The following is a 15,894-nucleotide window of genomic DNA, read 5'->3' as shown; positions in this document are numbered from 1 at the left end:
TGAAGAGAAAGAAAAACTGAGTATTTATCGCTTGACAACACATTTTTAGCCCCACCTGTTTTACATGAGCTTTATTTTAATATTGTCTAAAGCTATTTATGAGCATTACATATTACATTCTTCAAATGAAAACTATGTTGGTTTAAGTGTTATTTTGTCTAGAGATGTGAAAAAGAAAGAAAATAAACCAGACAGAACATCTAAATTAGAAAAGTACAATTTATTGCATTTTTTTGTGTAAAAAAAAAAAAAGAAAAAAGAAAAGTTCATCGGGTCTCACGAAATGTATTTTAAAATGAAACATCACATTTCTCCACACTGAGCGATGAGGATTGGCAGTTTTGGTTTGTTGTTGGGTCCAGTGGGGACGTTCTGTTTGAGAGGAGAAGAACAAACTCAGAATTAAAACTAAATCTAAAAAGCAACAATCAGCATCAATAATCGGTAAAGAGTTTGTGCCTCAGAATAATCAAATTCGTCTGGGACAGAAGGAACGTTTTGAACGTTTCATTAAAATTAAAGCCTCTTTTCTACACTTGGCTATTTTATGGTCGGCATATTCGGCATGGCCGGAAACCTCACATTTTTTTCTAAATACTCAGAATAAAGTACATATTTCCCACTAAAACAGCTTCTGGTCTAGAATTATTCAAAGTCACAAATAATAATAATTTAAAAAAAATCACTAAAATGGAAGTAAAAGAGAATTACCATGAAAGTCATGAAAATGATTTATAATCCACCCAAGATGAATTTCAACAGTTTGAAGGCAAACAGTCTACCAGTTTCATATTTGTTATTTCTAAATTTAATAATATTTTCACATTTATCAGATCTCAAGTTGACCAATTAAATAATTCTTTGGAGTCTGGTTATAACAAACTGTATGACGTTATCTTTTCATTTTAGGTAAACCTAAATTCACGGGTTTGGTGACATTTATACATTTCTAATTCTTGGACATTATAGTTGAATGACTGAATGACCTGGAACCTCCTCTGAAAGCGTTCCAGCAGATCTGCTTCATGCAGTTCTGTTAAGGTAAAATATTGTCTATCATCACTCTTTGTCAGAGGAATACTAGTGAGGATATTTATTGTAAGCGTAATATGCTTCAAAAACAACAGCTGCTTTGTTTGTTTTGTGTGTGTGTGTCTATGTGTGTGTGTGCATTTTTAAATTGCTTAATGCATCTGTCGTGACATTTCTTAAAAGTATAATTGTTCATTTTAACTCTTTTTCTGTAATAAAATTATGTAGTGCAAACAGTGCAGACCCATTGGTACGCGCACTGACACACAAAACAGCTCTTATTGGCCAGAAACTTTACATATTTATCCAGAATTTCATTTAAAAGGATGAAAGACAAGAGGCACAAAAATGAGTAAGAATTTTGTGAAGTTTTACCTCAATTTTCCTCATGATCAGAAGACCATCTACCACTTTTCCTAAAAAAAAAAAAAAATCAAAAATCTGTTGTAAGCATGACTGGAATTATGTTCATGTAAATAAATGATGAGTGCATAAGTGTAAATAAGTCCATTTTGTGAAATGACTCACCAAAAACAACATGCTTCCCATCTAACCAGTCACATTTAGTGCAGGTAATGAAAAACTGGCAACCATTTGTTCCTGGTCCGCTGTTTGCCTGAATTAGAAATAAGTTAAACAGAAACATTTGGTGACATTACCTCACTTAAAAGTACCAAATTAGAGGATGGAATAGTAATTTAACAGCATTCACCAGCACACATACCATGGATAGAAGTCCAGGAGCAGAATGCTTCATTTTGAAGTTTTCATCTGCAAATGGACCCCTGTAGATGCTGCAGATACCAGTACCATCGCCCTTTAGCAAAAGACAAGCAGGAACTATTTTAGAAGTCTGTCTAGATAAAAAAAAAAAAGTGTAATTCACTTCAGAACCACAAGAGGGAGACAAAAGTGTTTTATCCAGCTCAAACCAAACTGTCCTCTTTCTGTCCTAAGAGCAATCTTTATCAATTAAGTTGTAATCGATACTGACTCTAGATGGGTCCATTTCTAGAGTAAAATGTGACATTTTAGCAAATGTTCTAGCAGAGAGAATACAAAATGGGAGTAGGTCTTTTTGATGTTTTGATTCTGTAACACAAAAAAATAAAAAATTGGTTGAGTTTTCTCAACCTTGCAAAAAGTGATGTTACCAATGAATTCCAACTTCTATATTTTTTGATTGAGTAAGTTAAGCTTAGCACACATCGGCTTAAAAGGATTCAACAGAAACCCAGTGAAACTCAGTGAACATATGCCAATTCAAAAGACAAATTCTATATTACTTGCATAACAAGTATGACAATTACTATATGACAACAGTTTTCCCAGTGGATTATACATAAAGTTGGGGTATTACTAAAGAAAATCCCATCTCGACACAGTCAAGGTTCTAATAGGTTTTACATCAATACTCTAGTAATGAGCACAGTAGAAAATAAAACTAAAAAGATTTTTTTTTAAAACCTGGGGTTACTTACACCTTAATTAAAACCTTCCACACAAAATGCAAGGATTTTGAACCAGAAAATAGGAGGTGTGTGCACGTACTTACATTTACAAAGTCTCCACCTTGAATCATGAAGTCTTTGATCACCCTGGAGGTAAAGAGTGAAAAATGTGTACTAAACAGGTGAACAAGGTTGAGCTGTTTGATTCAAAAAAGCAATGACTATGATTGTAGATCTGGAGTGAATATGGAATATAAATATAACCAAGAAGATTTAAATTTAATATTCTCTGGACTCAAACTTCACTTTATAAGACAGCTTAGATTCCCAATGAATACATTGAAAAAAAAAAAAGCTTAAGGACCATTTTAAACGCAGTAAGACCTGGGTGCATAAGCCTTTGTTGTGGTCTTCTTTTCTTTAGCCAGCAATCATTTGGCTCTGTCACATACCTGTGGAAAGTGCAGCCTTTGTAGCCAATTGGAACACCATCCTTCCTGCAGCGCAAACGATGGAGAAAGAAATTTTTAAAAATTCAGCAAAAAGATGTCGGTGTGTGTGTGAAGCTGCCTTACCTGAACTCTCCAGTGCAGAACTGCCTGTGAGGATGGGAAGAAAACATTAGCAACAGGTTTATGATCCGCTGCCTGAATTTTGTTCACATATGTTGTAGTATGTACTCAAACACCAAGCAATAAATTAAAGGGGTGACGTGTTACCAGCTTGTTCCTTACCGAAAGTTCTCAGCAGTCTTTGGAACCACGTCAGCGAACAGCTCTATCTTCATCCGTCCGACATCCTGCCACACAGTCGAGATAATGTTGAGTGAAGGGATGAAACAGCAAATAAAGCTACTGCACTGAGTTTCAGTGGATCTCAAACGTGCATCTTGTACAGGTCAACTGAAAATGTCGAAAACGCAGGTATAGCCCTGCCGTGCAAATGGGCAGCCATTAAACTCTGCAAGTCCTGATTAAGGCAGGTTTTGATTTAATAATTAAAAAAATATATTTTTCTTGTTACACTCCCAACATTTACTGTAGTTAATCTGATTAAGTTGAGCGACCGAGCAGGTTTTTCCAAATATTTACAGCCGTTTTCTAAAGACAGTTTCAGAGTAGTTACAATGGATCAAAGTAATCTTGCTACACAATCTTATCAGCAAGAAAGAAAAGAGCAGAAAATATTCCTTCACCATGGTACCGTGAACACAAGTATCAAAAATCAGATACAATATTGCACAACAGGAACATTATGAATGCTTCTCCAAACCTGATAAAAAAAACATCTGAGAGAGGTGCTATAGTGGTGCAGGGGTAGAGTACAACCCGCATATGGAGGCCTTAGTCCTCGACAGAAACTAGGAACTAGAAACAAAACAGGAAAACCATCATCAGTGGCCAATTAGCCTACTACAGAGCCCGATACTTATGCTGGTATCAGGCTCTGTAGTATCTGAGAATTTTTATGAATACAAATACACGCATGGTATCAGATACCCCATGTTGGCATCAGAGCTAGCATCCTGATAACATCATAGATCTTCGGCTTGCAGAAGAATTTTCCTCCCAGTACCATTATGTGGTATTTTTTCAAAGATAAATACCACATTTATCTTGGATCCAAAATGTATTATTATTTGGCTGTTTGTGTTTCCAGTGACTGTGGCTGTAAATAACTCTGAACCTGGCTTGTTTCACCGACTGAAAGGAAGGATTAGAGCGACAGGCAGATTTCCAAGAAGTCTCTGATAATGTTGACAAAGGGGTTGCTCCTACACTGGCCTGAGAAGACAACACAGGCCACCTCAACTTCAAAACTGAGGGAGTGTTTTTTTTGTCTTTTGTATCTGTGTGCTGGACTTGTCACACACATATACAACACCAATGAGTCACTCCTTTACGTACTGTTTTATAATACAGCACCTCAATAGTCAGGGAATCGTTAGCAATAATTCACAGAGGCAGAGCTATTTAACTAATGATGGGGTGGTGCCCTGATCTATTGATTATTACTCCGAATTACTAACTCGGTTCACAAGTAAACTTACTTGTGAAAAAATAATAAGAGCATTCAGGATGAATTGTGGCTGGATTGTTCAGCATGACAATAAACTGACACCCACAGGCAGGAAAACTAAGGAGTGGCTTTCTAAGAAGCACTGTGAGTTCCTGGAGAAGCTGAGCCTGTCTGAATCCAATAGATCATCACTGTACAAGATCTTTGGAGGGAGGTGAAACTGCTGCTAGCCGACGCTCCAAACAGCAAAGATCTGGAGAAGATCTGTGTGATGAAGTGAAACAAAATTTCTGATGCAGTGTGTGCAAACCTGGTCTAGGTCAACAAGAAACATCTGTAATTTTACACAAATGTTTCAGCACCAAATATAAAGTTATATTTTTCTGCTCTATCAAATACGTACTTATTACAATAAATTAAAAATTAATTGTTTAAAAGTGAAAGTGTGATTTTCTGGATTTTTTTCTTCTTTACATTCCACCTCTTACATTTGTGGTGAACCTTCAATGAAAATTAGGGAACCCTTCATTCAAAAAGTATTATATCCCCCCCACTGTGACTGAACATGAGTTCAAAACATGACTGTAATATCCTATTTTCTTAACTAGTTAACCATCTTCATGTAAAGAAAATATCCAAGTCGGGTTAAATCTTTCAAAGCCTCGTTGAAATGCATTGTAGTCTAAACTTAAACTTTTCTCCACAATTCCAAAAAGTACGTTGAACACAGAAACTACACTATACATTAGTTGTGGTATCATCATGAGCGGGAATTACTTCTTCCCGATTGAAGTGGTTTTTTTGTGGAGGTGCATGACTCTGCAAACTATCACTAATGTCTGGATAGAGCCAAAACTTTTAGATGTCTGTTAGAAAGCGTAAGATAAGAAAGAACTTAATTTCTGAGCTTCACGGTGATTCAAAGTCTAAACCCAACAGACAAACTGGATTCATCTGAAAAAAAAAAAGCTGTGGACAAGAAACGTCTTGAAATTGTGATATATTTGTAAAAATGTCTTCAGAGGAGACAAATATTACCCTGAGAAGAAGTGAGATGGAACTACTTCTGATTCAAATGCTGAATTTCAATCAGAAATTCAACAAAATACTTTGGTGTGCAAACTTAAACAACCAGCTTATTGGAGAATTTTTAATTTTGGCCTTCAACCAGATTTGTTTGTCTTACACCAAGTGTCAACGTACAAGAACTATTTACAGATACCAGCCGCCGCAATTAAAATGACATGTAGGAGAATCTGATATAATTTACAAGCCATAACCAATAACCCAAAGAACACGTGATTGAAAAAACCCAACAGGCTTGACGTTAAACTTTTAAACATATTTGTTTTGCTTTTTTGTACATGTGTGCACAAAAAAGCAAATGTCTGAGGCAGCTTAGTTCTCTCTTCCCCAGGAAACTGAACAATGCAGGACAGCCATAGACGTCCAATACAAAGTGTGTGTCTGTGTGCATAAACAAATTCACACGGAAGTACAAGCGCACACAAAGAGATTTGTCCCGACATCAGTGACAACCCTCTCTCCACTAATGCAAATAAGTCAAAGTAAGACAAAAAAGCTATTGGATTTCCTACTGCTGCTGTAGGCAGTTTGTACAGTGCTTTGTCCACTGTACAAAGCAATTTAACTCTCAAAGGCAAACACATAAAGCAGATGAGAATGTTGAGACGCAACAAATGTCAAAGATGGCACTTTTGATCTGAGAGAGAATTTTTCAGCAGAAGGTAGGACTTGTTCACCTTACATTAGACTGCTTTTCGCTTTAAAGGAAGCAGATCTTTTGACGACTAAAAGAATTTCAGGATGTTCTGTCTCTTCCTAGTAGTAGGATAAAAGGCAATGGATGAATTTGAGAAGAGGCAACAGGTGTGCTGTGCAGAAGGGAGAACAAGAGTTTCACCTATCATGCTGCAGAACTCAACCTCCAGGAATCCTGCCATAGTTGCGTCCCGAATGACCAACGCTCAGAGCAAACAGGAAGATTCCCACAGAGAGCAAACAAGACACACAGAGCAAAAACAACTTAAGGCAAAACTGTTGGGACATATTTTGAAAAATCAACCACAGGCTTCCAATATTCAAAACTAGTCTCCTTTCTAGGAATTACTTTGTAACAGTAAAGTAATTGTGTAATTTAAATATGCACACAGGGCGTGACTTCAGCCAGGTAATTATATTTGATAACATGAGCAACAAACCAGGAAAAAAAAAACAATCATAATAATAGAGGTGCTACCTATAGTGCATTTAGAAAATGGGAGGCTTCCTTAAAAACCTGAAAGGTGAGTTCCTGGATCATTTGCAGCAAAAATGAAAAGGTGGAGCCACAGCAAGAGCATTTTTCAAGGGAGCTACTCCTCTCGAGGACAATCTTCACAGAACAACAACATGAACAGCATTCTGCTGGACCGGCTTATCTGCTGAAGCTCACTGAACTAAAGAAAAAAAAACCCCGGGCAGAGAGGTACTCATTTATCTTTATTATGACATTTATTGTCTTTCATAAAGCGTCTTGAGTATTTGCATGAGGCAAAGGGTAAGATTAATGTGTGCACAAGACAAGTATTGCGATACTGGTTTAAAGGAAAAATTGAAAGATTGTATCCAAACAGCTGCAACAGGAAAAAGTATAAATGCTTCAAAGGCAGATCTGATGGCAAGGGACACTATATGCATAAAACTAAAGAAAACTCTGCTTCATTTAAAAAAATTAAATAAAAATTGTCTGTTAATGTTATCTGTTAATGTTTTAAAACATTTCCAGACAATCATGGTATGACTTTATAGCCTGAAGCAGGGTCTGCAACCTTTCCAATCGAAAACTAAATAAATGCCATTTAGGGCTGCAAGTGCTACATGATTATTTACAGAAGGAAACTTTTACTCTTTGACAACTGTGAAGCCATTTGGTCAAATACTGTTAATCAGTTTGAAGTGGAAATAAGTTACTTCAATAAGCTGTTAGTTGAGTTCATAGTTAACTAAATTTAACTAATTCCATGCCAACCATGGTTAGTTTGATCAGTGTGACGCATGTATTAAGAGGGGAGGGTTTTTTGTCATATTGTATTTGCACAAACATGGTTGAGTGAACACTGTTTATAGCAAACTATCTTTACCATCAAACCTTTTCTTCTGGTAACCTTGCCAGCAAGAACTTAGACAGAGAAAAGTAAACAGCTCATGAACACTGAATGTACTTTCCATGTCTTTTTAAGTTTTTGTTTATTTGGAAGACGGATACACATATGTTTTTGGTTGATAAAATGTAGAGCAGTACCTTTTGGGCATCAGCCAATGAAGTTCACGGCCTAAATTTGAGATGGATAAAACCTTTTTGCTGTAAGTGTGTGCAAGCAGAAAGTTAAAGTCAGTGGCCAATCTCGTTGAGCAAGTTGGATTTACACTAATTTCTCATGTGTCAACAGGTCAAATATCCCACAAGACTGTTGCAATGGTTAATCATAGACCATAACCTGTCTTGAACAGTGGTGATGAGGAAGCAGCAATCCAAGGACCACAGACTACAAATGACAAATTTATCTGATAATTTAGGCCCTAAAGTGGCTTCTGATATTTGAAACATGAAAAGTCAAAAATCAATTTAGATGTAGGGTTTGGTATGAGCTCAGTATCAGAATAAGATTTCCTTTGGACACCTGCAACACTTTCTATAACTTATTGAAAAAGTATTTAATCTAAAATAAGGTATCAGAGGAATAATCCTGTAAAACCTGATTATAGGCTCTCCTGCTATAGCTTGTAGAGAATAATACTGCTGTGTTGTGTAACACAAAGTGCTTTACAGAGATTAAAAGCAGACAGACATTTAACTACAAGAGAAACGGAAAGAAATTATCAGAAGTGTACAATCATGTAAACAGACAGAAAAATTATTAATTTAGAATCAGGAGGAATTAAAAGTGAAATGTACCAATGAATAACAGAATGAGGAATTGAATTACTGCATTAAAGAAAACACACTAAGCATCAAAATTATTGCTTCTTTTTGAGATAAATAAGATATCAAATAAAACCTTCACACAGAGAATTCTTCTTGATTCACTGTATTTATGACTAAATACAAGATATTTAGTGACTAAATACACTGAATCGTAATAAAAAGACAGATCTTTGCATCTCTATTGTTTATAAATTATCAGTTTTCGTTGCTAATGGTCTCCATTAGACTGTCCTTTCTGACTATTACACAGAATAAAGTACCTCCAACTCAACAGTATTTTAAGAAGTCTTAAATTTATGAGAAATGCATCTAAGGATTCTGTTTTGTCCTCTGCAGATTTTCACCACATAAATGCTTCCGGAGTCTTCCTCATCTTTGGAGGACAGTCTAACTCTGAAAATGTTTGCCATCATCGAGCAGTGGGATGAGGCGTCCGACCAATACACAGACGTCACCAAGAAGCACTTTATGCTTTTGCTCGTCAAGTTTGGACTGGAAACAGCTGTGTTTTACTCATGCAGCCCAAAAAAGTATACGTACTTTCTAAGCGTCTGCAGCCTGTTCGTTTTGCTGGCTGATTTTTTTCTTGCATTGATAATGGGAGTCGCCTGGCTTCTCGGCCCAGAGAAGTCATCGGTGTCAACCTGCTTCCTATTGGCTACAGCCTCAAAAACATATGGAGCTCTGCCACTCCCAATGTTGATCCTCGGCTTTGTTGACTACTGCTTGCATGATGTCTTTATGAGCAATGTCTCAGCATTATGGAAAACATTTAGAAATGTTATCTTGTCCTTGGTGGTTTGGGCGGTTGCTATTTATAACTCAGTTCACTCCGACTATGCTGGACTGGTGGAACAGGATTCTTCGGGGGAGATAAAGGTGCTTCTCTGTAAAGTGACAGAGTCAACAGTGATCACAACCTTTGTTTTTGGACTTTTTGTGGCATGCCTACTGACACTGGTGCCATTTTGGTTCAGAATTCCCCAGTGGGTGAGAGAAGTTGACAGGATGCTTGAAGCTTGGGAGTATCAGCAGAAAATGAAGAGCGATCTGCTCCTCACTTCAACCTGGAATCCCAACCCCGAAACAAAAACCAGACCGGAGGAATATCCAGAGGAGATCAGCCTGACGAGGCCTCCTCTGTGGTTCAGCATAACACTTGGCTTTATATTGTTCTGGATGCCATATCTTGTGATGTCTGTCTCTTGCCTAATCTGTGGAGTTGGCGTACCCACATACCTCGGAGTAAACCTTCTGTGGTTGGAGTGCTCCAACAGCCTGCTGGTGGGTTTGGTGTTCTGGGCAAAGAGCTACACAAAGGGGCCTTGCAGCAGTCTACCAGAGAACGTGTGCTTATGGCAGATTTACTGGCAATTAAGCAAAGATATACAACAGTCTCTGCCGCTTACCACTGTGTTTAAACCACAATGTGAAAAGAAGAGCAGTTCATTTCATGTGTAGAAAAACTAAATCGCCCAACGACACAGCAATGCAGACTAAATGAAAGTCTTCCGGCATATGAATCGATCAGTGATCTGAATCTGTGGTTGTTGCTTCGTCCTGCTCATGGCTGAATGTTACTAAAGCTATACTCAGAAACGGATCGCCATAGACGGTCCTCTTCAGAAGCCAAGTGGTGATGAAATGCAGCTTTAAATGAACTGTTAACTTTTCACCACATGCCTGCTGATGCTGGTTCCATTTTAGTCCAGAATTCTGAAGTTGATCTTCACAGCAAAATGTTGCAACTGTTTACTTTGCATGGTGGGAAATTTGCAATGTCTGGAAAATGTAGCAGATCACTTAATCTTTTATTCTTTTTTTTTTTTTTTTACTTTGTGGACTCAACTGATACATGTTTGTCAAATAATAATAATTTTAAAAAATTCAGATTGGTCATGTGGCAGTGAGGCTGTGAGCAGCGTGATTGTTTTTTTCAAGGTGTCAAATGGATAGTAAAATATATGTAATAACAGTAAATACTGCTTATTGGCCATATAAGAAATATTATATCGAATAGCAGCTCATGTTTTTATGATGGCGCATAGATATATAAAAAAAGTTGTAACAATTTGGTTGCAAAAATGTGCACAACCTTAGCACCTTTTGATTCAAATTCATTTTATGTCGTAAAAGGACGTACATTTTAATTTGGCAATACCTACTACTCCCTCTATCATGCGAAAGTTCTCAAAATCTCTATTAAGGTGAACCTAAAAATTCTGTCGGATTTAGTTCTGAACTTTAGCTCGGAGGTTCCAAGGACGTAAGCTTTCAGCCATGAAGACGTTCTTCTGTACATTTAGATGTAGTTTTGCTACAATGCTGAAATGTAAATGTTCTTGTTGCCACAAGTACCGAATGATACCGCTCCTTGATAAGAGCGGTATCATTCCTGCCACTCTCAACTCTCACACTCTCAACCAGAACTAAGAGAGGTAGGGATTAAAAACAGTCAGAAAGGATACACTTTTCTGGTTGATCTGGTTTGGTATACTTTATGTTAGGTGTGTACCCAAAGGTTAAACATTATAATTAAAAGACAAAGAAGTTATACAAAGTCAGAATTTCAGGCTGTGCACACTTATACTCCCAGGCAATATTCTATATTTTTATCCATTTATCTTGATAGATTTTTGCTTTTCATTTGTCTTATACCAGAAAAATTCCACATTGAATTCATTTTGAAATCCAAGGGTTTTAACAGGGGAGTGCACATTTAGATAGACACTATATTTTCTACCAGATATTACTGACAAAATAAAAGGGAAAAAACACACTGCTTTATGACATTTAGATACAGCTTGAAAATGTTCTACAATAAACTTTGACAGATCCTCCAATATCTTTTATGTTGGTGCGTGTTGCTGTTATCTCTGATCCAGTTTTTAACCCACACTGCATTGTGATATATAAAGCGCCGAGGTAACAACTGGAGGTCTGGACTTTTCAGCCGACTCACTCAACAATCGTCCAGGTAAGTTTGGCCGCACGTTTTGCATTGTTGCGCCCTTCTGATTCTAAAAGTGTCACCAAAAGGTCAAAATATCTTTTGTGACACATCCTACGGCTACACAATGTATCTTATAAATCCCAAGTGTCAAAGTAACTTGGAAGTCAAAAGTTAGCCAAACAAAATAATTCAACTCTAAATAGAAATTTGCAAAATCCCTTGATACCATAATTTGATATTTGGGAAATCAAATTAAGGTTTTTTTATGATATATAAACTATATTTTAATTCATAGTCTAACTTTTCATATATATGTTTAGAGCACAGTAGTGTTAGTGCCAGACTTTATAGAAATTTGTTTTCTTAAAATAGTTGACTTTAAAACAAATGAAAATAGACCACATTTAGTTTTGTGCAACTGTGAAAATCACAAAGTGGCTATTTTAAAGAGGAACTAATAAAGCTGTTCATGGCAAATACCATTTTTTAAAAGTGGTATAGCCATTACAATGTAACAAAACAATGCTGCAGGTTTTTGGACAGATGTAGTCATTTTGAATATCTCAAAACAGAAACTAAGGAATTACAAGATTAACTTAATTTATGAATTGAACAATATCTCCCAAGCAATACAAGTGAAGCAAGATGCTTCACTTGCTTCACTTGTGTGAAGCAATATGCACCAATTTGTTATATTGGTGCATATAACAAAACTGTGGGAGGTTTTCATTTAAATGCATGTGTTGAACAAGGACAAACAAAACTACATTTTTCATCATTTAACCTCCCCATCACCCATACGAGAGAATTAGCGGCCGACTTGATTGGTAAATCTCTAGCTGATTATTAATAATGTTGGTTCTATAAGTAATTGATCGTCTCTTGTCTGTTTATTTGAATAAACCATAAAAGGGGATTACAGTGACAAAGAACAGTGCACTGAAAACTACTATTAGCTAAGTGCTGTATTTTGACATACGTATGGCTTTACCTCTAACAACACCTTGGAAAGCACATTTACCTTTGAGGCAAAAGTTAGCAGAGCCTCCAAATGTCTCGTTCTTTTCATGTCTAACAAATGTCCACACAGCTATCGCGCTGACTTTGTCTGCTTTACCCGACTACATTTAGCTCAGCAAATGAGAAACTGCTAAAGAAAGTATGTCGGGCTCTCGCTCATTGTTGCAACACACGCCTAGAAACTGAATTAGAGTCATTTTGACGCATTTAACGCAGCTCAAAATGCAGCGTTTCACAACTTAACGTGTAAAAGTCACGTTAAGTCGAGGCTGGTGGATAGCAGTGACGTCGACTCGACGTTAGCGGGGAACTCAAACTCACCTGTCCTCCTATGGTGATGTCGAAGAAGACAATTGGGTTGTTGGGGTTGGAGGGTTGAACAGACATTTTTTGTGCTCTGCTTGCTTTATTAAATTAAAATATATATATGAAGTTCACACACGAATCATTTGAATGGTCCGAGTATAGTGCGCATGAGCGGGTGAAACAGACGGCAGCTCACGAGAGACATTATAAATACTGCAACACAAAAGACGAGCGCCCTCTGATGGTCACAAAAGATAAGAAAAGTAAATTTAAGGCAAATACACAATATTTTTGGGAAATCTAGAAGCACTCTTTCCAAATAAAACTCAAACTCCGTTAATTTAAAATGAATTAAACTTGATATATATTCAATAGTATTTTCATGACTTGAAAAAGTTGGCTTATATTTTTGTGTAGAGTGGAAAACAAATCTCTAAAAAGAAAGCCAGATGCAATACATACTTCCTGACAAGTGCAGTTTCACGCAAGAAAGGAGGTTGTTCAAGATAACTTCTTGCACATCTATTTTCATTTGATGCTGGATAAAAACAATCATGATCATAGCAAAAGGAAGCACTAAAAGTATTGTCAACATAAAAATTTTTAACCTTTGCTTTGTTTACATCAAAATGCATATTGGTTTGAAGATGAACGCTAATCAACCACTCTCAGCAGACAATGTCACAAAATATGAACTTTGTAAACAGTTTCCCCACTCAAAAAAAAATATTTTATTTTTTGGGAAATATTTTTATTTTTATCATAAAACAAAATTCTACAATTTAACTAAATGCAAGGAAAGCTTCACAAAAACTGACAAGCTTAAGATGTTACAAAGCTGTACCAAACCATGGTCGAAAAACATTTGTCAATAAAGCTGGCAAAAGACTCTAGAAGGCTAGCAGGACACTCAATGCTAACAACAATCAAAAAGGTTTATGTAATGAGTTCTATGTGAAGTAATAAGGTTTCTTGACATTCACGCCATATTCAGAGAGGGCAAGTGTCAGGTCCTCCATTGTCAGTGTGTACTTTTTATCCTACGGGACAAAAAAAGAGGAGTCACAAAAAAGCCAAAAACATCCTCCATCAGCATCATTGAAAATCTTAAATTTCAAAGTGCTACAATGGGCCTCACCTTCGTCTTACTCCTGGAGCTTCCGGAAGCAGTTCCCTTCATTTTGCAGTACTGCAGGGCATCGTTGGCAATATCTGAGATAAACTTCTGAGAAGCAAGGGAGATCAGGCGGATTCTGCAAAGATGCCAAAGACAATCATTACGTTTCTTTTTTGCTAATCATTGCCTTCAATGGTTAAAAACCTCACAGGAATTGTGTTCAAAGAACCTCAGAGCTCATTGCATCTTTAAAGACTGAGAAGAAGTTTGTAAATCATTTGTTTTAAAGTAATCAAATCTAAAATTGGAAAACAAATGGTTTAGGAGTTTTACGATAGAACAAAATTAAATGGCACGATGTACAGTAAATATTTTGGAGGAAAAAAACAACGTAAGAGTTGTGTATTGTGTTTGCTTTTACTTTAGATGACTCGACGATTAATTACTCCAGAAATACAACTCTCGAGGGGTGCAAAGTTTCTCCAATGGCAACCGTAGGTGTCTTCAAATAGAGAACTAAAAAGACTACTCTACAACCATATAATTTGAGTTCCATTAATAATTTTAAAAATTGGTAAATTCCCATTTTTCATCTTATACAACAACTTCTTTAGCACCCAAATTTACTGCTGACAACAGCAATAATATATATATATATTTTTTATAATGGTGCTTAGGTCTTAGACCAAGAGCCTGAGAGCTGAGTGACAAAAGATGGAGCCAAATTCCTGTAGGTAATCCCAGCATATTGTACTCACATTCTTGGATCAGAAGCCTCAAAGCCTGCCCTGTTGAGGTAGTATCCTGTAACTGCATCAGGAATCTAAAACCAAATGTACAAACAACAATTTAGCAAACGTATTTACACAAGCCCAGGATGAATTCAACTTATGTACAAAAACATGACAAGGATCACAGGGTGCATCTTTTCAGATGGCATCATGAATAAATAACCATTACTGCATGCTGTTACTCAGCAATGATCAGCCCACAAATTTGCTTGGTTTTGACCTGTTATGAGGAAGCCTGTTCTCAACAAAAGCCGACTGTCATTACCGTGGGAGTGTAATCCTCCAGCTGCATGAGGAAATCCGCCAGAGGTGTGGTGGAGACGGCAGGCCTTATGTCTCCATTAGTGATTCCGCTTGGAAGGTAAACCCCGTTAGAGACCGATGAGTCTGCGGATGGTGTCGCCACAGCGGCTGGAGCTCCAGCTGGAAGTCAGAAGGTTGAAAAATATTTCAGTTTAATTTTTTCTAAAGAAGCAAGAGGAAGCTTGAAAATCAGCTCTTTTCATGTCACGATTTCCAGTTGGCCCTTGGTTAAGTTAATTTTATGCAGGTTTACACATGCATAATACAAACATATATACATGAAGATATATTTAACTTCCTTACATATTTTTGTACATTTCCGAGGAGAACGTTTTTTGTTGTAAACATTATTTGAGTTGCCACAATGTGAATCAAATCCATGCGTTTCTTGTATACAGCCAGACTGATCAACAAACCGAGTACAGCACAGGCAACATAAACATTAGCCGAAGTTACTGAACGTTACCATTACTCGTCGCTGAAGGGATGCTGCTGACGTTCGTCGCTGCATTGTCATTTGCGATACAGTTACTAGAAGTTGAAGAGGTCGTAGCTGGAACTCCACTTGTAACAGACTGATTGACGTTGTCTATATTCATGTCGATTTTAGCTAACTTGCTAACCCTCGGTAAGCTAGCTCGGGAAGGCGTCTAAAAACAGAAAAAAAACAACTCTGTGCTATTTAGTTACAACCTTAATTCTTTGTTAAAGTTTGAGAACTGAAGAAAAAATAGTTAACAAAATCAAAATGACATAATCCAGCTCTTAAATAGATTTATCTGCTGCTGCCGTCTATCCGAAAGCTGAGGTCATGCTACAGTTCTGTCACGTGATCACCCAGTTAGCATTTGCCGGAGAAACTCGAAGTTTTGCCGAATTTAGCCGAAGCTTTCTAGAGGTTGCGTTTGTAGTTG

At 37.0% G+C, this 15,894-nt stretch overlaps 3 protein-coding genes across 4 annotated transcripts; 1 reads left to right on the top strand and 2 right to left on the bottom strand.

Annotated features, from left to right (window-relative positions):
• Positions 1-227: 227 nt before the first annotated feature.
• Positions 228-12,954, bottom strand: ppih (peptidylprolyl isomerase H (cyclophilin H)). Of its 2 annotated transcripts, none has more exons than XM_055049693.1 (9): positions 12,785-12,954; positions 3,218-3,282; positions 3,059-3,082; positions 2,936-2,980; positions 2,588-2,630; positions 1,757-1,849; positions 1,561-1,648; positions 1,408-1,448; positions 228-372 (listed from the first exon to the last, which is right to left on the bottom strand). In XM_055049693.1, the coding sequence occupies exons 1-9, from the start codon at positions 12,848-12,850 to the stop codon at positions 304-306; spliced, it is 534 nt and encodes a 177-aa protein (XP_054905668.1). In that variant the 5' UTR covers positions 12,851-12,954; the 3' UTR covers positions 228-303. The 2 variants fall into 2 exon arrangements, with proteins under 2 accessions (XP_054905668.1, XP_054905669.1); XM_055049694.1 differs by lacking the exon at positions 12,785-12,954 and adding an exon at positions 6,427-6,629.
• Positions 6,859-9,951, top strand: si:dkeyp-100a1.6 (uncharacterized). The gene is made up of 2 exons (XM_055049689.1): positions 6,859-6,990; positions 8,827-9,951. The coding sequence occupies exon 2, from the start codon at positions 8,842-8,844 to the stop codon at positions 9,949-9,951; it is 1,110 nt and encodes a 369-aa protein (XP_054905664.1). The 5' UTR covers positions 6,859-6,990; positions 8,827-8,841.
• A 572-nt stretch (positions 12,955-13,526) lies between the features above and the next one.
• On the bottom strand, positions 13,527-15,831 carry taf10 (TAF10 RNA polymerase II, TATA box binding protein (TBP)-associated factor). The gene is made up of 5 exons (XM_055049692.1): positions 15,447-15,831; positions 14,943-15,100; positions 14,645-14,709; positions 13,908-14,022; positions 13,527-13,809 (listed from the first exon to the last, which is right to left on the bottom strand). Exons 1-5 carry the CDS (start codon positions 15,577-15,579, stop codon positions 13,720-13,722), a joined length of 561 nt encoding a protein of 186 aa, XP_054905667.1. The 5' UTR covers positions 15,580-15,831; the 3' UTR covers positions 13,527-13,719.
• Between the last annotated feature and the right edge of the window lie 63 nt (positions 15,832-15,894).

The sequence above is a fragment of the Poeciliopsis prolifica genome, unplaced genomic scaffold (assembly GCF_027474105.1).
Source record: "Poeciliopsis prolifica strain line A6 unplaced genomic scaffold, Auburn_PproV2 SCAFFOLD029, whole genome shotgun sequence".
Taxonomy (NCBI): domain Eukaryota; kingdom Metazoa; phylum Chordata; class Actinopteri; order Cyprinodontiformes; family Poeciliidae; genus Poeciliopsis; species Poeciliopsis prolifica.
This window is presented reverse-complemented; position numbering and strand designations above follow the sequence as displayed.